The sequence below is a fragment of the Schistocerca cancellata genome, chromosome 9, assembly GCF_023864275.1.
Source record: "Schistocerca cancellata isolate TAMUIC-IGC-003103 chromosome 9, iqSchCanc2.1, whole genome shotgun sequence".
NCBI classification, from domain to species: domain Eukaryota; kingdom Metazoa; phylum Arthropoda; class Insecta; order Orthoptera; family Acrididae; genus Schistocerca; species Schistocerca cancellata.
In genome coordinates, this window is record NC_064634.1 from 185,758,042 (window position 1) to 185,783,355 (window position 25,314).

Below are 25,314 nucleotides of genomic sequence, written 5' to 3' on the forward strand. Positions count from 1 at the left end.
TAATTCCAAATCCTAAGAAAGCAGGTACTGAAAGGTGTGAATATTACCGAAGTAGCACATTAATAAGTCATAATTGCAAAATTCTAACACGAATTCTTTACAGAAGAATGGAAACGCCGGTAGAAGCCGACTTCGGGGAAGATCAGTTTGCATTTCGTAGAAATGTAGGAACAATGGATGCAATACAGACCCGTAAGTATCTCATTTATGAGTATAATTTGCTTGCTGTTAATTATGTCTTGGTCACGGTACATTTGACAATAAGTGCCTTGTGTGGTAATAGGTTCCCTACAGCTTAAGAGAATGAAGTCGCATTGTCGTACAGTCGTTTTCTAATAACATTAGGGACATTTCCCATCGTCAAACGTACTCTTCCGACACACAGACCTGTTTTATACAAATGCAGTCAGGTATTCCCATATAATTTACAATACCTTCATCTTCAGGTCGTGGTTCAAAAGTTACAGATAACCACCTAGCGATCTAAGAATGACCAAACTGCTTTACACAATCAGTGTTTCTGGTTTTGACGCCCAGTTTCAGGGATGACTGAAATCAGTCTACTGGATACGTTTTATTGACAGCGATTTTGCAAAAAAAAATTCAGTATATAGTTGACATTAATCCTCTGCTGTCGGACTGAGAGGGGGAGTGGGTGGGGACGAGCGGGAGGAGCCGTCTTGTTTCCACTTACCTGAAATTCCCGTATCTTTCTCCTGTAAGTACTGGAGTGGTTCTTCCAGATGGCTTAGAGTCATTACTTTCGCTTCTTGCTACATCTAATGTAGTTCCACTATTTGAAATCGTTCCACGTCTTCCCTCAATGAACTCTCTAATGATCCCAACCAAACATGTTCTATGCAACATAAGATTGCACAAAATTCTTATATAATGTCTCATTTTGTGGTTCAAATACACTCTCCCATCGTTCTCCTGATAGTCCATCGTTTTCGGTTTGGTGCCCATACGATAAATTTCATGTGTCCATTGTAGTTTCTGTAAGTATAAGTTGTACTTTTAACATATTTGTATTCGGTATCTTGTCCATTTTACGTCCATTATCTACCATTTATCCACCTTGGAAATGAGCTGCTACTGTATAAATCAATTTCGGTCTCCTTATAAGTGATTTTCAGTTTCCTGTAGGTGATATAATCAGTAAAGGAATTTAACACTGCTCCCTTAGCTCTCCAGTTGACAGTCTGTGCGTACTAAGAAAATTAGCAGTGCTGCAACCGTTACTTTATGCTGGCCAGTTATAAAGTTCTTTCTTGAAGAACGCTCAACGAGACCATGTAAATAGCTGTATGAGTCAAGAATTTTCTCGTCTTATTGATGTACTTTTTTAAGAAAACCTGTTAATTTTCTAAACTAAAATCATTAATAAGTTTGGTATGAGAAACGTTTTGCTTCTCTAGACATATTATGTCGAAAGTGAATGTCAGAAAAGGCTACTATGGGCTTTGGCTATTTCAATAGGACCTGCTAGTATGGTGTGCCTTCCGAAGGTGCATCTAGATTTGCGCGCATTGAGCCTAATGACCGTGCTCATGTGTTTGTCTCACATGCAAGAAAAAGCATCACTTCTGGAGACAACTATCGCGGTTGAAGCTCCGTTTCAGGGTATCTGCAGTATGAAAATCCCAGGAGTTTTCCAGGCTCCGATGAACTCCCTAGAGGACTACATTAAGCTAAATCAATGAGCACATCAATTTTCTTTCTCTGAAAAGCGAATAGCTCATTTGATGATGAACGTTTACAATTAACAGCCCAACAAAATAAGAATACGTTTTTATTTCTGAATATCCAAAGACTATAGAGATATATGGAATAGAAGCACTGAGAGGACAACACAAGCCCGGCCAGCCAAATTTTTGAGTTTCTGTTTTTTACCTTCAACTTCCAAATTCTGGAGAAGAATAGTTTGCTGTCACACGAGATTTTGAATTGAGATGGAATTTCTCGCCTGGTTTGGGGACTTTGGATAGCAAACATATTGTTTTACAGTGGCTATACGTCAGAGGACGCAGTTATTGAAATTATACATACGATTTCAATGTTATTTTATTTTTCGAATTGCAAGCCAAGCTATATGTGGATCAAAGCAGCTCGTAAAGGAATCAAAACAGCTTTGGTATGACATAGGCCCCAGTATTACTTTTCTTCTTCAGCATGTAATCGACACCAGCACAAACGAAAGCTTCTTATTTTGCTCATGTTTTGTTTGTTGCTTCCAGGTTACGCTTATTTGTCAGGAACTTAGTCATTTCGTCTCTTTTTATAATCCGCCAAATTAACTAACCATAAACAAGGAAATACACGATAATGCTCATCAATATCTATGCGTTCATTGTTAGATCCCAACGTTAAGGCAAGGCAAACTTGAAAGCAAACAAAACACTGAACCATTTAAAGTGACGAACGGTAACACAGAACAGTGAACGGTCAAAACCGCGGACAGGCGCTGAGCCGAGCTGCGGCTCGCGTTGGTGCTGTTTTGGGGTTTCCGCTCTCTGTTGCAGGCCAGACGGTATCGCTTAGTTGGCATGGTTGCTGTTGTTTGTCTTTTCCTCGTGTTGACTGGCGCCACTCGGTTTCTCAAGCGTTACCTGTCCGACAGTGACAGCAGCGGCGGTTATCGATATGTTGTACTGTTGCCCTATCTTTGGGGCGATGTCGTGGTTTTTCTGCGTCGTGTGAGCGGGCGAGTTCGTTTGGGGACTCGGGAGGAGCCAGGTCCTCACAGTGCGGAACACGCTGGGATCTCTGACGGCACGCATGGACTCCCGAATGGAAGGGCTGTGGTCACGAGGGTGCACGCCCTCGGCATAAACTGGATCCAGCAAGTTTTAAGATGAGTGCATTTCAATCCAAGTAGAGAAACCTCCACCATTGTGAAATCTCGCGATTCTCCAGTGACCTGGGTTGGTGTTGCTGCTCGTAGTGTCGCCGAGGTAAAGACCAGCGAGTGGAGTACTTGGGGAAGGCGAATCTTATTAGCTTTCCTCGACTTCTTGTTACTATTTAGCGCGTTCATCTTGTTGCAATTTGTTAAGTTCAACCAGTGGTAATTTTTCTTGCCTGGTGGCTGCTAACGCCCGAGTTACCTGCCCTGGGGGTTTGTATAAGTAATGGCAGTGTACGTTCCTCGCCTTGCCGCTGCTGTTCATAAGGCGTGTAGTTTTGACAGCTTTCTTGATTGTAGACCGGTTGGCGGTTCTTCTACTCTGGTGGTAGTGATTTCTTTCTGGTTTCGGGCGCTCTAAGCACAGTATTCTGGGCATGTAGTGCAGACCGCCGGTTCCGGCTTTGGCGTATTGTTCCGTCGTTGCATTTGGTTTATCGACGTCAGGTAGCTTCAGCAAGATCGTCATTAGTCATTCGTTAGACTGCTACTAGTCTGAGTAAAGTGAATGCAACTCTTGGCTGCCTATCTCATCGCTCGTGAAAGTGTTTGTTGCTGGACCTTCTCAGAGGTCGATTCCCGGAGCACCGTATGTGGCTGGTCATTGTGTTTTATTATTGTACTATTTATTAGCATACCTACATTAAAGGTTATTTATGTCTAATTAATGGTTCTGGTCGCCTTCTCCAATAAATCTAGCAGTGTAAGGGTTGTGTAATAAGGTTACCGTCATCTTATTTCACCCGTTGGATGGTCAGTTGCTTGTTTCTTTTAATTAACATTTGCTTGTATATGCTGTTTTACAGCAGGTTTCTAAATTATTTATACAATTGCCGTTCCTGGCGTGTAAGGCCTTCAGCCGTGATTGTGGTCATTTGCTTTGAGAAAAATAATTTGATATTTGTATTTTACCAGCAACCCTTAAAACCTTACTTACTGCCATTCCTGGCATCTGATAACTTCTGCTGTGTTTGTGGCCACTTACTTTTTAATATTTCAGTACATGTAAGCTGTAATTGCAACGAGTTCTAAAACATTCTTAATTTATTGCCATTCTTGGCGTGTAAGACCTTCAGCCGTAATCACAGTGGCTAGTGTTTTTAAACACTATCTGTATCTGTATGTTATGTTGATTTTCTAAATTGTAACGCACTGAAAACGCTATTACTTACACAGTTGTTTATTCCTTCATTAATAACGTGTGGCATTTTTTATTTATTGTTGTGTCTGGAATTACTGTTTTAAAAATGAATGTGTGCAACTGCAAAAGGCAACCAACAGTAACTGATTACGGCCCTGTCCACAGTCGTAACCGAATCCTGCCTTCCCTTGACCACCAGGTTTCAGGCGTACGACTGTTCCACTATATGAACCTGTCCATCCGACTGTGATGAGAGGACTCCGACGCCTGTGCACAATGGCTCGTGCACCCAAGTCAGAGGCAGGCGTGACATTGCACCATTACATGCACCCCACTGCTACTTTTTGCAATGAGTATGTGAACCTATGTAGTGCGCATGAAAAGTTACAGAGGTGTTCAAGCACCTTTAGGAAGAAACTGAATTCCTGTTTATCACCGCCACGGCTTGCTAAACTCAAGTCTAAGTGAATTCAGTCAATGTCAGGAGAAGATAATGTAGCGGCTGGTTGGCTCACCATCACGCGCCTTGAGGTGGGGCTGCTTCTTGAGCCATTCCTTGATGTGCTGGATGTCCTGGTCCCTCCTCTTGGGATCCTCGTTTAGCTCCTTCTCCGCTCTAGCCTGTAGTTCGGGCGTCAGCTCTCGATATCCCATCTACAAGAAACAATCAAACATATGTCATATAATTACGTTAGTCTCTTTTGGGCTGGTATAGAAGTCGTACATAATTTTCGTAATGACAATGTTATTCCACTTTACAGCAGTTATTGTTTATTTTCCACAAGGATACTTGTCGTTAGTTTTATATTTGACCGCCATATGCTGGTGGCTGGACAGCTTGGTGACCTGTCCTCGACCACATTAACTACCACTTAAAAAGGTATAAGGGCCGACGTTGTACCAAAGTGGAAAATAAGCAGTAATTCCCGAAGGATGTTGTCATTTGAGAAACTATTAGATACATCTGAAACCGTGAGCAAAAAGTGGGAGTATGCTATTGATAATATTAAAAAGACATAATAAGGACCAGTAAATCCAGTTTAACACTATAAAATGAGCAGTGAGCAATTCCCTAGGTAATATAATAATTAAACACTATCGTACATGAACGCATGGGAAATGACTAATGTTGGACCATCAACACATAAAAAGTTAAGATAATCTTTTTCTTCATTCAATCTCAGTTTTCACAACAAGTTTTCGTGGATGATGTTTCACACTCCTTGGACCAAATTTTCATTCAATATTTCTGCTTACAACAAAGCAGAGTAAATATCAGAGCAGCAGCGTCTTTATCATCCGACTTTCGGAGCCAGAGTGTAATTGACACTATCATTGAGCTGTCTAGGGAAAGCCTCTATAATATTGCACAGTATTATTGACCGTCTATGGGCTGTTTAAAAAATCAAACTCCAGTATTAAAACATCCGCAAAGATTTGAAATCACTTTTAAAGTTTACTGTAACTCACTACGTGCACTCGTTCTCACATACTGGATGGATATTGTCTGGGTAATTTGCGCGCCGTAGGTTAGGCTGCCTCAAGATACACACACAGTTTCTTAACTGTAATATTTGTCTTATTGTGTTAAACCTTTAAAGTAAGATTACAGCTCTTACGGTTACACAGTTATAGCATTTTAAATTTGATTAATAATTACATGAAACATTTTTATCCTTGAAAACTGTTAGATAGGAAACCTGGAACTAGGACAGGTGACTGGATGACTGATTTAGCCCTTAGGTATACAGATAATAAATGGTCGTACATGTTGCTATTCAACACCTCGTGGCCGAGGTCATTTCGTAATTGTTACTTGAATCTCTTCCACAAACAGGCACCAATGAATTGTTGACACTGACTGAAACAATGTAGCGCATCATTCTAGAGAAACGTGCTCCAAAAATCTCATATTCCGTTAACGGGCACGTAGAAGTTGTTGCTGCATCTTGTGATATACTAGTAATTCTACTGAATTCTTCACAATTCAAAGCCCGATTGCGATTATTCGATGTATATCTAATCGATTTATTCAGAAAGAAGACTCCTTTTAGACCGTAACCTAAATTTTTCGAAATAAAAGTTGGTTCTAATGTAGCATAACTGACACTTCCGGCCACTACAATAGTGTTTGAAATTATCCCTCTCGATGAACATCGATCTTATTACTCCTAATTACATTATCAGCTTTATTCATATGATTCAAGATTTCGTGTTTGGTGCCTCTTTTAGAAATTATGTTCTACATTATTAACTTTTATTTCAGATCAGAACCAACTCTTATTCGCAGTGACATAATATATTTGTATGGCAGACGGGGAGAGCTTCGATGAGGTAGCCCCACACAGCCTGACAAGATAGCATGGATCAAACTGCTTTTCGATATTTTCTTCCAAAAGACTTCTGAATAAACTAAAGCATCACAGTCGATGTATGAGACTGAACTACTTTGTTATACAGAGTCCGTTTAATTTTGATTTTGACATTTTTTTTGTAGTGATCTTAGTTTTTGTATGTTTTTAGCCTTTTTCGTCTTTATGAAAAAAAATGTCTCTGAGCACTATGGGATTTAACATATGAGGTCAACAGTTCCCTAGAACTTAGAACTACTTAAACCTAACCAACCTAAGGACATTACACACATCCATACCCGAGGCAGGATTCGAACCTGCGACCGTAGCGGTCGCGCTGTTCCGGACTGAGGCGCCTAGAACTGCTCGGTCACCGCGGCTGGCCTCTTTATGTCATCTCGGGTTCAATCAACGGACTATAAATATGGTTTGGAGGCAAATAGAACCGTCCATCTGTGATAACCCTCTGATACTGTTTTAATCCAGTGAATCATACTGAAAATTAGCGTTGAGTGTAATTTTAAATGATTCAAATGATCATTTGAGTCATAAGAAACTTCGTAGCTCTAACTTAGGGCTTGGATGACTTCATTAGAATGACGTCAAAAGTCACGATAATGAAAGAAGCTGCTTCAGCTAAAAATTGGCAGTTGCGGACAGTTTTTAGTGACTTATTTGTTTATTTATTTATTTTTATATCTTTATTCATCAAGGCTCATGCCAATCAATAGGACAAAACATACAACTCACGGCATACATAACATTCTCTTTGAGTATAAGGATAAGTAGCCAATGTGAACTGGACAGAGTGACGATAGGGACATTTTCTGTTCATTACATTCTAATACATGGTATAGTGGCAACACTGAGTACGCATTACTGCAGTGCTGCAATATGTCTCTTTTGTGGTGAATGATAATAAAGAAAAATTATGGAACTTTTTATTTGTTTCAAAACCATTTAAAATCATTTCAAACATTATTTTAGACTGCAGACATTATGTTAAGCCGGCCACCTTGAACAAATTAACGACCACAAGAGAAGTATGAATATAGCCATAAGAGTTGTGGATATGAGAATCTGGCGGGAACTCGCCTTATATATGAAAAGCAACATAGCAACGTAATACGTGTAAAGCTGAAACTGATGCTGGAAGCGAAAGTGCCGTCCTCAAAGAGATCACTAGAGGCAGAGCACAAGCCTCTATTAGACAAGGCTGCAGAAGGCTTAAAGGTGATTCTCGTGTCGGTACGAAAGAAACATGGTGTGTCCTAAAGCCTCCTCTCCAGACATTAGCCCTTGCCCATTCGGAAGAGACAAGCCACGAAAGTAATAGGGAATAGGTAGTGTTAAGTCTGCCATTCAGGTCATTGTTTGATCGTAAAGAAGACATCAGACTCAGTACGGCAGAGAGACGTCACAGAATTGGAGACAGGAGAACTCGTTCTTTGAGAGCTTATAGAGCAAGAGGTAATGCCAAAATTTGTTACATATGTTGTTCATAATGGTACAACGTAAATAAATTATGTACTGTAATATATTACAGTTTTGTAATATCAAATTTTCATAATAGTGATTCTTATGTATTGTTCTGTTATATTCATGAGGAGGAAGCGAGTGCCATGTAGTGAACTGGACACTTTTACGCTAGCCACTCCAGCCACAACTCTTAAGAAGATAAGTACAGGAAGTTTCTACGCTTTGATTCATACAAATAGCTTTATTTTTTCTCGGTGTGAAATGTTGTAGGGGTGATTACGCAGGTATTCACTTCCTCCGAAGAGTAAAATATAATATTGATGAAAATGTAGTATAATCTTACTACAACAGCCGCTGCAGCTGCGATGAGTTTTTTGAATGATTTCGTGATGCCTTCAGCTGCCATTCTCTTTATTTGACGTACAATTTTGGCCTTAGGCCATTTTCAAGTATTTTATGGACATTTTTAATGGTATATTATGCTATGCAAGACCTTGCTCTCATGACTGCATGTAATTGCCGCAAAATAAATTAAAAACAGTTTTTCGCTATTTTCGCTATTTTGGAAGCACGTTCGTTTTAAACAGTTGTTGCAGATCTAAAAAAGATGTTTCTTATTTATTTCGTGGCAGTTTGATGCAACCATAGGAGGAAGGACGCGTATGGCATAATATACCATTAAAGAATCGTCCATAAAATGCTTGAAAATAGCCTAATGCCAAAAGTTTGCAGTCGTGTATCAAATAAAGAGAAAGGCAGCTGAAGATAACATGAAATCATTCAAAAAATTCAGACCATATACGAATGAATGACGATTATACATGTTCATCAATATTACATTTTGATCTTCGGAGGAAATGAAGATTTGCTCAAACGCTTCCGCAATCTTTCATGTCGGAGAAAAACAAATCAATTTTTAGGACTCAAACAGCGGAGACGTCCTGAACTGATTTTCTGAAGAGGTTTGGACCATGTAGCAGGCCTAATAGTATGGCTCATCCAGGACTTGGCACTCGCTCAACATAGTACTTACTGCATTTTACGTTGCACTAACAACTAAAAGTCAGATTAAATTATTCCCCCTAGTTATCTGTCCTTTTTGGAAAAGGTTATGGCCGACACTGACAGTAATGGAAGTCTTACGCCATGAACACGTCGAATGAACTCTTCCAAACTGATGCTCCAATATTCACACGCCTGTGGGATATGCCTTTTAATATCGTTATCCTTACGGGAGCTTGTTTTCTGCGTTTTCACGACACAATGAAGCCATTGCTACAGATGAAGACTGTCGTCAGTGCAAGATCGTTACTGATCGCGACACAGTATGCCCAGTGAATGGGCCCATAGGATGTGCACATGTAGCTTATCACCATCTTTCGGACTTGAGGGAAAAGGAAACATACACCGACGAATCACTCAGAAAGTATACTGTAATGCAGTATGTGGCAGGGAGCACAAGTGTAACAAGAGTAGCCACGGGTCATTCCAGAAGGGCTGTAACTTCAAACCATCATAGGATTGTGTTTGATTGGTTCAGACGAATAGATGGATGAAACACCTGAAATCCGAGCACAGGTTACAGGCAGTGTCACCGCAAACTGTCGGGAACAGATTAGTAAAAGATGGATTGAGACCTTGAACGGTCAAGTGCCATTTACAATAGACAGCACGGACTTAAAACGTGATACGGAATCAGAGTCAACTGCGACATTACGTAGCATTCTGTGATGTTCATCATTGAGTCCCGCTTCTGTTTGCAGAGATGGCAGTGTGTATTTAAATGACCTTGTGAGACGTCACAGGATGCTGCGATTTTCGAGATCCATACTTCTCTCACTCCTTGGATCAATGAAACGAGTTGGCACCTTTAATGTTCATGTCGTATATCAGTGACTTTGCTGGCAGTATTAATAATAAGCTCACTCTTCGCTTGACTGATGCTATCTTCTGTAATTATTGTCTGAAAAAAGCTGCACACGTTTTCAGTCAGATCTTGATAAGATTTAATAATAGGTGCAAAGACTGGCTACTTGCATCAAACGTTCAAGAGTTTAAAATTGTGCACCTCACAAAACGAAAGGAACATAGTATCATATAGCTAAAATATCAACTGATACTGATAAATGGGTGTAACCATTCGTTGAATGGTTCGCACGCTGACACCTGCTGATGGTGCAGCGTTGAAATCTGCAGCAGTTTGCGTAAGGGCTGCACTTCTGTCACGTTCAACGATTCTCTTCAGCCGTCGTTGGTCCCGTTCTTTCAGGATCTTTTTCCGGCGGCGCGATGTCGGAGATTTGTTGTTTCACTTCATCACTACCTCGGAGACGCTGTGTCCCATCGCTCGTGCGTGTTAGCAAAGGCACTCGCTCCGGTCGTCTGCCACCATAGCCCATTAATATTAAATTTCGTCTCACCTTCCTAGTGGATACGTTCGTCGTACTTCTCACATTGATTTCTGCGATTATTTCACGCAGTGTTGCTTGTCTGTTAGCACTGGCAACTCTACGCAAACGCCTCTGCTCACAGTCGTTACGTGAAGGCTTTCAACAACTGCTTTGTCCGTGGTGAGAAGTGATGCCTGAAATTTGGTTTTCTCGGCACGCCTTTGACACTGTGGATCTCGGAATATTGAATTCTCTAACGATTTCCGAAATGGAAAGTCCCGTGCATCTAGCTCCAACTAATACTCCTCGTTCAAAGTCCTTTAATTCCCATCGTGCGGCCATAATGCGCTGCCCTTTTGTACCTTGTGCACGTGATGCTATCGCCATGTGTCTACGTGTACATAGATATCCCGTGATTTTTGTCACCATAGTGTGTGCTAGTCGGTTGTATCAATTCAGCGCGGTAAGATGTATCGACGTGAACACATAACAGAATGGCAGAAAGGGAGAATCGTGTTCGGATGTGCTCATGATCATACACTGAATGAAGCAGCCTGATTTATTAATGTATCAACACGGGCTCTCCGTCATGTCTGCGAGTAGCATAGCATGCCGCTCGCAGCCAGGTAGTATGTTATAATAATAGTTACCGTAAAAAGCGGCACATTAAGCTGCTCGTCTTCAGTGAACCAAACAACATAGAGAGCGGACAGTAGACGACTTTAGGTGTGCAGTGTGGTCCGAGAAGTCCAGATTTTGCCTCTTTTATCAACTGAAATGAAATGTCGTGTGGCTAGGGCCTCCCGTCGGGTAGACCGGTTGCATGGTGCAAGCCAAATTTGGGTTGACGCCACTTCGGCGACTTCGCGTCGATGGGGATGATGTAATGATGAAGACAACACAACACCTAGTCCCTGAGGGGAGAAAATCTCCAACCCAGCCGGGAATCGAACCCGGGCCCGTTTGCATGGCATTCGGCCATCCTGTCCATGCAGCTATCGAGGCGGACTATCAAATGATGGGAGGCATTGAATGGATGGACGACTCAAAGAGGCTTTTAACCGGCAGTTGGTGGAAGTTGTGGTTCTGTCCACGATACTACTACGTTGTTATGGGTGCGCTTTAGTACCATGACTTCGGTGCATTCATTCAAGTTGCCGTGAACATGAACCAGGATGTTGATTTCAACATTCTCGCTGACAAGGTGTTGCCTCCCCTCTACATCTTCATTAGGAGTATGCTGCGGACATTCCCGTCGCCACAGAGCTGCACTCACACATTTCTGGTTTGACAAACACTCGGGCACCCTGTCGCACCTCGTCTTGTCCACTAAGTCAGCTGACACTAATCCTGTGAAAGGCTATACGACACTGTGAGTGAAACACAGCAAACAACTGCCCCACTGTCTTTTATCTCTGTAGGATGCAGTCTTAAAATTAGCTTCAAATTGAAAATATTTGTGGACTCTCTTACTCACCGAAATGAGGGAATTATCCAGGTATTAATGTGATACATCCACACAGTTTAAAATGCTTTGTCTAGAGTGCTTATTTGTATGAAAGAGTGGTTCAAATGGGTCTGAGCACTATGGGACTCAACATCTTAGGTCATAAGTCCCCTAGAACTTAGAAATACTTAAACCTAACTAACCTAAGAACATCACACACACCCATGCCCGAGGCAGGATTCGAACCTGCGACCGTAGCAGTCCCGCGGTTCCAGACTGCAGCGCCAGAACCGCTAGACCATCGCGGCCGGCTGAAAGAGTGGAACGTGTGGGATATATATCTATTGTCACTGCATGTCTAATACGAATAAGCTCACCACTAGGTTAAGTTATATAGATAACTTACGATTCGGCATATAATGCATAAGAAGTTAGCCGAAGATGGTATCCGACAGCAGAAACGGCCAACCACTCCTCACAAAGCGACAATACAACCGTACGTCGACTCCGTTTGCAAAGGGTGGAATGTGAGAAACAGTTTAGGCAATGACCTGACAACACAGTATAGAATGTTTAATTTCAGTGATTTATTAACTTAAGTTTTGGAGTTGACAATTTCTGCCACGATATAGAGAACACTCAGAATCACAGGTTCTTACGAGAGGGGGTTCAACATCTGTCATTGTATTGTTCTAATATATGCGTTCCGACTCTATGATATACTCGTGTATGTTACAGTGACACTCTTGTCATAATTCAACGCAATTCTGAGTGCAGCATCTTGTTTGTTGAGCCTGGGTATTCGTGCGTGGTAGCCTACTCCTACATCGCGAAACTACAATGGGAAAATTGTATACATATTTATATATTTTTTGGGTTTCCGGGTACACTTGTTTGCGAAACTGTGAACCAGTATGTTTATGTTACTATTAATTTGAAACTGGTTTTTATTATTCGCCGTGGACAGCACTCAAGAGTGAATATATTTGGATGCGAGTATCGAAGAGCAGTCTATAGTATTTTGGGTTGTAAACCGAACGCAGCATCATTACACGCTTGCGGAAATTAAACCTGTGCCGACTATCGACCACTCAAACAGCACCTTTGTGCTTTGATTGAACAGACTCTTTGGTTGGACTTGACTTTTGTTTTTGCCTGCTGGTTGTTTCGTATACTGTGCTCTTGTGTGTTCATTGTCGAATAAAATTGTGTTCAATAAATTAAGGTGTGCTGGTGGCACTATACCCTCAGCTACTGCAACGGAACCATAAGTTACGACAAATCCTATAGTTTCTTAGGTGCTGCGCAGCGGGATGTACGTGCTTGAGATGGCAACCGGGTGTGAAAATGAACAAAGAAAATGAGAATTTGGTCTACACCTCTAAACAAAGAGACATTTTTTTAATATCAAGGCTACAATGAGATCTGTGATTAGCTTAACATTATGTGCACTCAATTTTTACTAAAGAATTTTACAAATGAAATTTATTTTTCGGATGAAGTATATGACCAACAGTACGATGGGACGTGCAAATCACATTTGTCAATTTCGAATAGTGTAAGATGTCTGTTTAAGAAATATGAGGTGAAAGTTCTACATCTACATCTATATATATATACTCCGCTAGCCACCAAGCGGTGAGTGACGGAGGGCACAATTCGGGCCAAAGTTACATTTCCCTCCCCCACCCCCTCCCCCCTCCCCACCCACCACTCTGTTCCACTCGCGGATCGCGCAAGGGAAAAACGACTCTCTGAACGCCTCAGTACGAGCTATAATTTCCTTTATCTTTGAATGGTGATCATTGCGCGATTTGAAAGACGGTGGTAATAATATATGCTCTACATCCTCGGCGAAGATCTGATTTAGGAATTTAGTGAGCAGCCCCTTCTGTCTATCTGCAAGTGTGTCCCACTTCAAACTTGGAATGAGATTTGTAACGCTCTCGCCATGGCTAAATGTACCAGTCACGAATCTTGCCGCTCTTCTTTGGACCTTCTCAGTCTCTTGAATCAGACCCAACTGGTAAGGGTCCCATACAGACAATACTCTTAAGACTGGACGAACTAATGTATTGTAAGCCATTTCCTTTGTTGAAGGACTTCATCGTTTCAGGATTCTATCAAAAACCGTAATCTAGAGTTTGCCTTGCCTGTTACTTGTATAATCCGATCGTTCCATCTGAGATCATTTCGAATAGTCTCACCCAGAAACTTGACAGATGTTACCGCTTCCAATGACTGGGCATTTATTTTGTACTCGTACATCAATGGGGATTTTCGCCTTGTTATACGCAGTAGGTTAAACTTACTAATATTGAGAGATAACTGCCAGTCGTTAGACGACGCATTTATTTCCTACAAATCCTCATTGATTTCTTTACAACTTTCGCTTGATATTACTTTCCTGGGGGCTAAAGCATCATCGGAAAACAGTCTAAGGCCGCTGTCAATACCATCAACTAGATCTTTTACGTAATTCGTAAAAAGCGGACCTATTACGCTGCCCTGGGGCACGCCTGAAGTTACGCTTGTTTGTGTTGAAGTCATCCCATTCAGAACGACATACTGCTCTCTGTCAGAAAACTTTCTATCCAGCCGCATATGTCATCGGATAGACCGTAAGCGCTCACTTTTTGGAGCAAGCGGCAGTATGGAACTGACTGGAACGCCTTTCGAAAGTCGAGAAATATGGCATCAGCCTGGGAGCCGGTATCTACAGCCTTTTGTATATCATGCACAAAAGAGGGCTCGTATGACCGCTGTTTCCTAAAACCGTGCTGGTTTCTGCAGACGAGCTTCTGTGGGTCTCGAAAGGTCATTATGTCTAAACGCAAAATATGTTCCATGATTCTAAAACAAATCGACGTGAGTGAAATTGGCCGGTAATTATAATCATCCGATTAGCTACCCTTTTTACAGATTGCTATGACCTGGGCCTTCTTCCAGTCCTTTCCGTTGATCCAATGCTAACTGACAGATGATGGATAAGAATATAATCTTACGGGTATACCGTCTGGCCCAGATGCCTTCCTGGCGTCTAAGGATCTTAACTGTTTTACAATACCAGATACACTAACGACTATGTCAGCCATTGTTGCTTTCGATAATTGAAAGGAGGAAAGGTGCTGCAGTCCTCTACCGTAAACGAGTTTTTTAAAGCTTGGTTTAGAATTTCGGCCTTCTGTTTATCATCATCCGTTACATTACCTGTACTGTCAGCAAGAGAAGGTACTGAATTATTTGTAGCGTTCATAGATTTTACGTACGACCAAAATTTTTTGGGTTATTTTTAGGATCTGCAGATAAAATATCGGTTTCAAATTCGTTAAAAGAATCTCTCATTGACCTTTTGACAGCTCCTTTCATTTCACATAATTTCTGTTTGTTAGCGGGGCAGTGACTACGTTTAAAACGACTGTGCCAAATTCTCTGCTTACTCAGAAACTTCCTAATATGTTTGTCGTACCAAGGTGGATCCTTTCCCTCCCGTATATTTTTGCTATGTGCTATGCACGTGGTGGGCAATACCTTTAAATTCCGACCAAAGATGCTGAATATCTTTGTGTTACAAATAAGAAACAAACATTTCGAGCAATAATCTCATGTCACTTGATACAGTTGAGATCTGTCATATCAGTGTAACTATGTAGTTGAAGAGAATTTGAATTTAATAACTCTGGAACACTACTTACGGAGGTAGAAATCAGTTGCGGGACGAGTGCCTTATGTTATAGTTCCCTCAGAGTGCATAGAAGATTGCTTTTGTAGTCTGATAGTGATAAATACTATTTGTTGTGTAGACGATACCACACTCATGCTTGTGCGTAGCCAGTAATACAACATCTCTGTTTCTCATGTTTCACTGCGTACGCCATCAAAAATCTTGGCAGTGTCACTACACATACATAATAGCTGTTCCCGCAAAGGACGTATGAATACATCTCAAGAGTTACATATGGGGAATGTACATCCTCGGTTTTACGTTGAGGCAAGTCATCCTCCGGTGACATTAGTTGCGCAGCGTTATGGACACGTATTCTGTGACAATGCAGTTCTCTCGCAGTTGCGTAATTCTTAACGGCGGCTGTCGCAAAGGTCGATATCATTATTACAAAGGAGCGTCTGCCGTCACGAGTCGCTGCGTATTATCGTTCAATAGCTTCTCCAAGCAACGGAATCCACAACTTGTAATTTTAATATCCTAGCACCTGTAAGGAAGACGCCGTTCCACTAATGGCTTTGTCGTGCCGGAGACGGCGGGTAAAACGCTGTTAAACGCCACGTAAACTTGAGTGTTTGGTCGTAGAAAGCGGGCAAAACAGAAAATGAGCGATGTGTGTGGACGTACGATAAGTAGCGTACAACATTCTCCCTGCAATTATATGTAAAAAATTATTCTAAAACTACTCCTGACATTGTTTTAAGCTGGCACGTCAGTTATCCAAGACTGTTTCCCATATTTTAATAGTTTAGTTTTTGTTTGCTTAATTTATAACTACGTAAGAAACTTGTTACTAAGTGTATGACCGTAAACACTCTTCACAAGGGCTCTAAGAATTAACAGTAAGCCTTGGAACCAAACACTACAAATAAATCAGCTTCCCCCTGTGCAATAAGTGGAAGAAATCTTATAGCTGGCCGTATTTATTGCAAAATGTAGAACAAATATTATACAGTCACGCAGGCTTGCTTCAGGAGGAAAAGTAAATATTTTAGGAGATGGTCTCCCTCTCTTTTAGTCATCAGTCTTCTTACTGGTTTTATGGGGCCCGCCACGAATTCCTCCCTTTCATCTCTTGTCATCCTGTCTCTTACTCTTGTCAGTGTTTCCCATGTATTTCTTTCCTCGCTAATTCTGCGCCGAACCTCTTCATCTTTCACCTTAAGTGTCCTCATAATTTTCAACATTTTTCCGCTGCAGCACATCTCTAGTGCTTCGATTCTCTTATGTACCGGTTTTCCCACTGCCCATGTTTCACTACCATACAAACGTATATCCTCAGAAATATTTTCCTGCAATGAAGGCCTCCGAAACTAGTAGAATTCTATTGGCCATGAATACCGTTTTTTCCAGTGCTAGTCTCCTTTTTATATCCTCCTTTCTCCGTGCGTCAGAGTTTATTTTGCTGCCTATATAGCAGAATTCCTTAATTTCTTTACTTTGTGATCGCCAGTTCTAATGTTAAGTTTTTTGCTGTTCTCTTTCCTGCTGCTTCACATTACTTTCGTCTTTCTTCGATTTACTCTCAATCCACGTTGTGTACTGAAATGAAACGTCGTGTAGCGAGGGCCTCCCGGAGGGGTGGACCTGATCGCCAATTGCAAGATTTTCGAGTTTCCGCCACTTCGGCGACTTGCGCGTCGATGAGGATGAAGTGATGATGATGAAGACGACACAAACACACGGTCCCTGAGCGGAGAAAATCTCCAACCCTGCCGGGAATCGAACCCGGGACCCCCGGCATGATAAGCCGGCGCGCTGTCCACTCAGCTACAGTGGCGGACTGCGTTGTGTACTCATTAGACTGTTTATTCCATGCAACAGATTCTGTAATTCTTGTTCACTTTCACTGAGGACAGAAATATCATTTGCGAATCTCATCATTGATATCCCTTCACCCTGAATATAATACCACTCTTGAATCTCTTTTTTTTTCGATATTGCTTCTTCGAGGTATAATTTGGATAGTAGCTGGAAAGACAGCATCCCTTTCTTACGCGAACTCTTGGGATGGAGTTGGTGGGTGAGGTAGCAAAGAATAATTCGAATATCACTTTCCATATAACATGTTAGTAACCTTTCTTTGTGTATCGATTGCCTCTCTGTTTGGTCCCTAAAAATGTTTTTGCCTCAGAGATAGAGATGCTAGAATGGAAGCCAAGCAAATAGTCACAGAAGGTGTTAAGCAAAGGCAAATGATTATGCTCACAGTAGATTTTCATAAATTACACCACCGGCTTCGATGCAATTTTAGTTCTCTTGACAACACCACGTGTAGCTCTTCTGAGAGTCTCTTGGCGTTCTTTTACGGAGGCAGCACTATTGACAATCCATACCAACACTTCGTGTCCTATGTTCACAATTTGTTTGTAGACTTAATACGCTACGCCTTTCAACCATCCCCACAGCCAAAAATCTGCAGGGGTAAAGTCCAGCAACCCTGGTGGTCAAGAAATTTACAATTTCCACTGATCTATCTTCCGCATAATGTTAGTTTTAGATAAGTGTTACCTCGCGACTAGAAAATTCAAGGGCCCCCATCATACTGGAAGAACATATCTATCCTTGTAGACAAACGATCGTCTTATAGTAGTGCTGAAAGATCGATTCCAAGGAAGTCTAGATAACAGTTGCTTGTAAGAGTACGCGGTAACGCAACAAACTATATCAACTGATCTCTTCCACAGCACGTCACACATATAGAAATAAACATTCTTGAAAATTATTTTATGTATGTAGACTGAAGCGGCGAGTATAATTTGTACCAAGACCGGGAATCGAAACAGGGCCTGTCGCTTGCTAGGCAGGTGTGTTAGCCGCTAACCTACCTTGGCACAGTGGTGCAGACAGCTGCACGGATTACCCTGATGCGCCTCCCTCCTGGATCCAGCCTGACACCCTGGTGCAGGTACTTATGCAAATGAAATGACACAATGTCGTCAGAGGCTACTGGCCTCATACAGATATGTTTTCAGTGTATATAGACTGAAACGGAGAGTGCAAATTTGTACCAAGACCGGAAATAGCATCTGGGACTCCAGGTTAATAGGCAGGTGAGTTAACCACTAAGCTACCATGGCACAGTGGTTCACACAACTGCGCAACTGGACAATGTTTAGGTCTGTATACATAAAATCATATCCGTATGAGATCAGTAAGTTATCCGAAAATTGTGTCATATCACTATTATAAGTACCTGTTTGATCGTGTAGTCATTTTGTTATTAGTTCTTGCGTGTATGCTGGGCATAAAAATTGCTATACCATGTAGGTGGATGTCCAGCTGGAGCAAAAATTCCAGCCCTCGTCGCCGATGAACAGCAGTCAACATGGGTGCCTGAACGACATCGACAAATCAGTTTGGGAGTAAATTGGTTTTTTCACTGCTGTTCCGAATTACCACGAGAGAAACCACTTCCATCTCTGCACAACACATGATACTATAGTGGGAATTAAACTACCAGTTGCGGTATCGTGCGCGTGACTAACTTCTGGTACTTTGTACGCAATTACTGTAACTGAAGAACCGTACGCCGCCACGGAGTGAAACCTAATGCGGAAGCAGGCTGCGTAATTGCGCCTTTATTATTTTCAGAGTCGACTAATTCTGATTTAGCTGAATAGCGTGAAGCCTTTGGGAGACGTGTTAACTTGTTACTTAACTGAAACGCGATCGATCATTTCCTTGAAACGTTGCCTCGCTGTGACACAATTCCCTCGTTCCTGTGACCTGTACGTCCCTGGCACCATTAACAAGCAAAGGAGGTACAAATCAGAGCAGTACTGCGCCTCTGAATAGAAACCTTGTCGCTAGGCAGACAACGCATCATTATTACAAGACGAATTACGAACCTGAACTTTCGTATTACCTGTCTACTCGCACTGACTGCTTATTCGCCCCCTGGGCAAAGCAACTTTCCAGTTTTGCCAAGTGGGAGTTTCATTGCTTCACAAATAATGTTGGAAACGGTATTATGTGCACGTAAAACATATTTGCGGAAAAAACTTACCAGCTTTGTAACTATTCCGGCTTGTTGCATTTGAAACGTCTACATACAACTTTATTTCAAGTTAAAAAGTTTATCACGAGTATGAAGTGGATAAACATCACTGTAGTGAACTTAATACCAAAAAAATGGCTCTGAGCACAATGGGACTTAACATCTGAGGTCATTAGTCCCCTAGAACTTAGAACTACATAAACTTAACTAAGCTAAGGACATCACGCACATCCATGCCCGAGGCAGGATTCGAACCTGCGACCGTAGCAGTCGCGCGGTTCTGGACTGAAGCGCCTAGAACCCCTCGGCCACCGCAGCCGGCTTAATACCAAAAGCAGTACACTAATTTCAGTCGTAAACAACAGATAGAACCAAAATCCAAGACAAGCTTTAAAAGTGTGTTCCCTGTTGCACTGTATAGAAGACAGCAGCTCCCTATTTGTGGGCAAAAATTAATTGAAAATACCGTACACTGTACAGAAAGATTTATGAGTGAAGGAAAAACGAAATTTAAAAACCTTAAATACACGGTATTAATGTGCCACGATAATGAAACTTCCTGGCAGATTGAAACTGTGTGCCGGACGGAGACTCGAACTCGGGACTTTTGCCTTTCGCGCGCAAGTGCTGGCGGAAGTAAAGCTGTGAGGACGGGGCGTGAGTCATGCTTGGGTAGCTCAGTTGGTAGAGCACTTGCCCGCGAAAGGCAAAAGCCCCGAGTTCGAGTCTCGGTCCGGCACACAGTTTTAAACTACCAGGAAGTTTCATATCAGCGCACACTCCGCTGCAGAGTGAAAATCTCATTCCACGATAATATTTACTTAACAGTTCGTTTTGAACCGGCTTCCAAACCCTTAGTCCATCGTCAGATAACTTAATACTAAACAGATAGTCTACACAATTTCAGGTAACTTGCCCACAAGTTCATAGCTCTACAGAGATTGTTGTGCAAAAATATGCGTCGTTTTTTGACTATGTCGCTGAACAAGTGAATCTTTTATTACAGCATCTTTAGTTGTACAACCATATAAATTAATATAGTTTTAATATCTGAATATACGTAATCTAAGATTTAACTGTTTATTGCCTATTTAGGGAAATACATCATGACTGTGTTTTGTATCGACATAGTCACAAAATGTCGCATATCTCTGTACAACAATGTTTGTACAGCTATAAACTCTCAATGAAGTTGTGTGGACTATCCGTTTAATATTAAGTTATCTGACGATGGGCTAAGAATCCGAAAGCCGGTTCACAAAGAACTATTAAATAAATATTATTGTGGAACATTAATACTCTTTGTTTAAGGTGTTTAACATGTCTATGTTCCCCCAAGAACCGACGAAATATTAAAAACGAAATTAATCACATCTTTTATTACGTTGAATTTACGTATAAATCTTCTACAAATGAAGTGTGTAAGTGGATAACATTCTAAATCTCATATTTGTCAGGAGAATAAAAAAAAAGACATTTCTTTCTCTGTATTTTCATTTCTCATTCTGATAATACAAAACTGAACTTCCAATCTCGTCACTGTAGAACATAAGACAAATTAGAATATAAATAATATATTGCGGAGTGTTCAAAGTGCCGTACCAGGAAACTAAGTACCAATAACAAAGTTTTTGTTCTAGCTATCATCAATACAGATGGATTACGTTTTATTTGTGATAGATGAAGTTCAGAAATACAGGAGTAATATTTTAACTAGTAGAATGATAGTCAGCAAAGGTTCTGTTATTTATTATAGTTTTTAAAACAGAATAACAAAATTAAATTCATGTAAAATCCCTCAGTAGTGAGTTCTATTTCGTTCACAACAGAATTATTGGGAATGAGATGTTGCTACTTTCGCTGTAAAATCCCCTGTGCTATTGAGGAGGCCGGCAGCTGTGACCGAGCGGTTCTAGGCGCTTCAGTTTGGAATCGCGCAGCTGCTACGGTCGCAGGTTCGAATCCTGCCATGGGCATGGATGTATGTGATGTCCTTAGGTTAGTTCGGTTTAAGTAGTTCTAAGTCTAGGGGACGTATAACCTCAGATGTTAAGTCCCATAGAGCTTCGAGCCCTTTTTTGTGCTGTTGAGGAAAAAATGGCAACACTGTGAACAGGTTTTTGTTTTGTAACTGATAAACTAGGGTGATCTTTTGTATACAGTCCTGGCAACCATCTGTCACGCTCTTTCCTCTTTGGAATACATTGATTTTTTCCATGCTTCTGTTTCAGAGTAAGAATGTTTAATACACTCCTGGAAATGGAAAAAAGAACACATTGACACCGGTGTGTCAGACCCACCATACTTGCTCCGGACACTGCGAGAGGGCTGTACAAGCAATGATCACACGCACGGCACAGCGGACACACCAGGAACCGCGGTGTTGGCCGTCGAATGGCGCTAGCTGCGCAGCATTTGTGCACCGCCGCCGTCAGTGTCAGCCAGTTTGCCGTGGCATACGGAGCTCCATCGCAGTCTTTAACACTGGTAGCATGCCGCGACAGCGTGGACGTGAACCGTATGTGCAGTTGACGGACTTTGAGCGAGGGCGTATAGTGGGCATGCGGGAGGCCGGGTGGACGTACCGCCGAATTGCTCAACACGTGGGGCGTGAGGTCTCCACAGTACATCGATGTTGTCGCCAGTGGTCGGCGGAAGGTGCACGTGCCCGTCGACCTGGGACCGGACCGCAGCGACGCACGGATGCACGCCAAGACCGTAGGATCCTACGCAGTGCCGTAGGGGACCGCACCGCCACTTCCCAGCAAATTAGGGATACTGTTGCTCCTGGGGTATCGGCGAGGACCATTCGCAACCGTCTCCATGCAGCTGGGCTACGGTCCCGCACACCGTTAGGCCGTCTTCCGCTCACGCCCCAACATCGTGCAGCCCGCCTCCAGTGGTGTCGCGACAGGCGTGAATGGAGGGACGAATGGAGACGTGTCGTCTTCAGCGATGAGAGTCGCTTCTGCCTTGGTGCCAATGATGGTCGTATGCGTGTTTGGCGCCGTGCAGGTGAGCGCCACAATCAGGACTGCATACGACCGAGGCACACAGGGCCAACACCCGGCATCATGGTGTGGGGAGCGATCTCCTACACTGGCCGTACACCACTGGTGATCGTCGAGGGGACACTGAATAGTGCACGGTACATCCAAACCGTCATCGAACCCATCGTTCTACCATTCCTAGACCGGCAAGGGAACTTGCTGTTCCAACAGGACAATGCACGTCCGCATGTATCCCGTGCCACCCAACGTGCTCTAGAAGGTGTAAGTCAGCTACCCTGGCCAGCAAGATCTCCGGATCTGTCCCCCATTGAGCATGTTTGGGACTGGATGAAGCGTCGTCTCACGCGGTCTGCACGTCCAGCACGAACGCTGGTCCAACTGAGGCGCCAGGTGGAAATGGCATGGCAAGCCGTTCCACAGGACTACATCCAGCATCTCTACGATCGTCTCCATGGGAGAATAGCAGCCTGCATTGCTGCGAAAGGTGGATATACACTGTACTAGTGCCGACATTGTGCATGCTCTGTTGCCTGTGTCTATATGCCTGTGGTTCTGTCAGTGTGATCATGTGATGTATCTGACCCCAGGAATGTGTCAATAAAGTTTCCCCTTCCTGGGACAATGAATTCACGGTGTTCTTATTTCAATTTCCAGGAGTGTAGCTATCTGAGATGGATTAGTATAAGACGATTTAGTCACACTGCATTGGCAACAATGTTTCAGCAGCATCTGTAAAATCAGAGTAGTCAGCTGTATGCGTTGGAATTACGCGGGTTGGGTTCTTACACGGATTGGGTTAATAGTTTTAGATGACTTAACAATCATGTGTACAAGTAATTCTTGCGGAACAATCTTGGTACATGGAATCCCTCGACGAAGCAGTGCTTCGCACAAAGAAAACGCAACTTCTAGTAATGAATGTGTGAAATATTTTCACCATAGATTGACACTGGGAAAAAACCTAAGGACATTCAACAGACTACCGAGAGCATACTACCACTGAAAAAGCGTGTTTGAAAAAAATAATGGAACTTAGAACGTCTACCATTTCCATTCTTCAAACGCATTCCACAAGTCACCGTACGGTGAGTGCTGGAGGGTAGAAAGTGTATAGGGACCGATTTCCCTCCTTCATACCAGGATTCCTTTTGCGTAGGCTGCTGTAGGAGGGAAGAAAGACAGCCGACACTTTTCTGAGTAAGCCAGAATTACTCTAGTTTTTCCGGCGTTACCATAACAGGCGATGTATTTAAGAAGAAATGAGACGTTTCGTAACATTTTGCAAAGGGGGCTCTTGGGATTTTGTGCGTGAGTCTGTCCGCGAAACATAAATCTCTTTTAAGGTGATCCCCTGGAGAGTGTTGTGCGTTTTCCTAACACTCCAAGATGACTAAAGAAAGACATGATGAACTTCGAAGCTTTCTTTCGCATCTTCTCTATTTCTTCTTTTAATATAATACGGCAAAACCCCATGCGAATGAACAGTGTTCAAGAACTGTCGAATATAGCGTTAATAAGCAACCTCGCCTATGCGTTAATTGTACTTCGTAACATGAGCCTCACAGATAAGCAGTCTCGTATATTTTATGTGATGTTCATAAACTATGAGTCAAACATAGGCTCACGGCTCATTCACATCAGTTAATCTATGCGCGACAGATTGTCTTTTGTGATGGTCTGCTATGAATTTGAATGTCACTAACTAATGAAAAGTGGTTTTGTAATGAATTACTCACTTCAGAATGCTGGAGTGGCTAACGGTGTTGCTTTTTTCGTTAATGTCCGTAGAATAGTACTTTTCGATATTTTAGGGACGCTTGTATTATTTTGTTGATCATTCATTCGGTATTACGCTACCCTGGCATATGAATGCTGTTTGAACAACCGCAATCGGCTTTTGCTCATTGAAAGTGAAGCATTAATTTTTTGAAACCGGTCTACAAGATAAAACTATCTAATAAGCAGATGGTTGAATTTCTTTTCTTATACAACAATCTCGTAATGACTGGATCTTGTGTACAAGGCTTTGCCCTCTTCACACTAAAAGTTTTCCGCATTTCTCGATTATTTTTTCGGCTTATAATTACAACGACATAATCAGATGCACTCAAATGGCGTTCTACTCATTATTAGGGTTCCATACTTCGCTCGGTAGAAACTGAATCCTTATGTTATCACTTTGTTGTCCGTCTGTCTACATGCCTATCAGTGCGACTGTTCAGAATACTTTTTCTCAGGAATCTGAAGACATATCAAGTTGAAATCTATGTCACATATTAATGTATACAGTCCCTTGGCGATGGAAACACGTTAAACTCGTACGTCAATGCAATCAAAAGATACGGCCATTTATGTCACACATTTTGATTCTCGCAAACACTCATCAAAACCCACATGGTTCTTCCCCTTGACGTAGAGTCACGAAATTTGGCGAGAAGAAAGGGTTCACAATACAAGTATATGAAAAGAATCAGGAAATTGTGAATTTGTAATTAAATCACACGAAAATAATATTTCTTTTCTATTATGTTATCCGACTTCAAACTTGAAATTGAGACATTCTAGAAACACTTGGGATTCATGGGACCTATATATCGTCAGTATCAATGTCGATAACAGGCAAAAATCGTCGAGATCCTCGATTACCGAAATGGATGACCTGTCTTTATCCACAATTAAGTTTGTACTAAAACCTCACTGGGCGGTTCCTGCTCGCACCTGGCCAGTTTCTTTGTGAATTTTTCGTTACCACAACACAGTAAAGTGACCATAAAGTTGTTCTGCCTATAACAGAAGAGGTTTGTTAGACGGAATCCTGAAAAATGAGACGGAAAAGTTGTGTTTTGTCAGTTAATTCTTCAACACT

The 25,314-nt window shown here is 42.0% G+C and overlaps 1 protein-coding gene across 1 annotated transcript in view; it reads right to left on the reverse strand.

Annotated features, from left to right (window-relative positions):
- Window positions 1-25,314, reverse strand: part of LOC126101008 (alpha-tocopherol transfer protein-like) — a 73,392-nt gene that overhangs the window by 30,352 nt on the left and 17,726 nt on the right. The window contains exon 2 of the mRNA XM_049911674.1: window positions 4,562-4,700. Coding sequence (XP_049767631.1) covers window positions 4,562-4,700 — 139 coding nt within the window. The remainder of the gene's footprint in view (window positions 1-4,561; window positions 4,701-25,314) is intronic.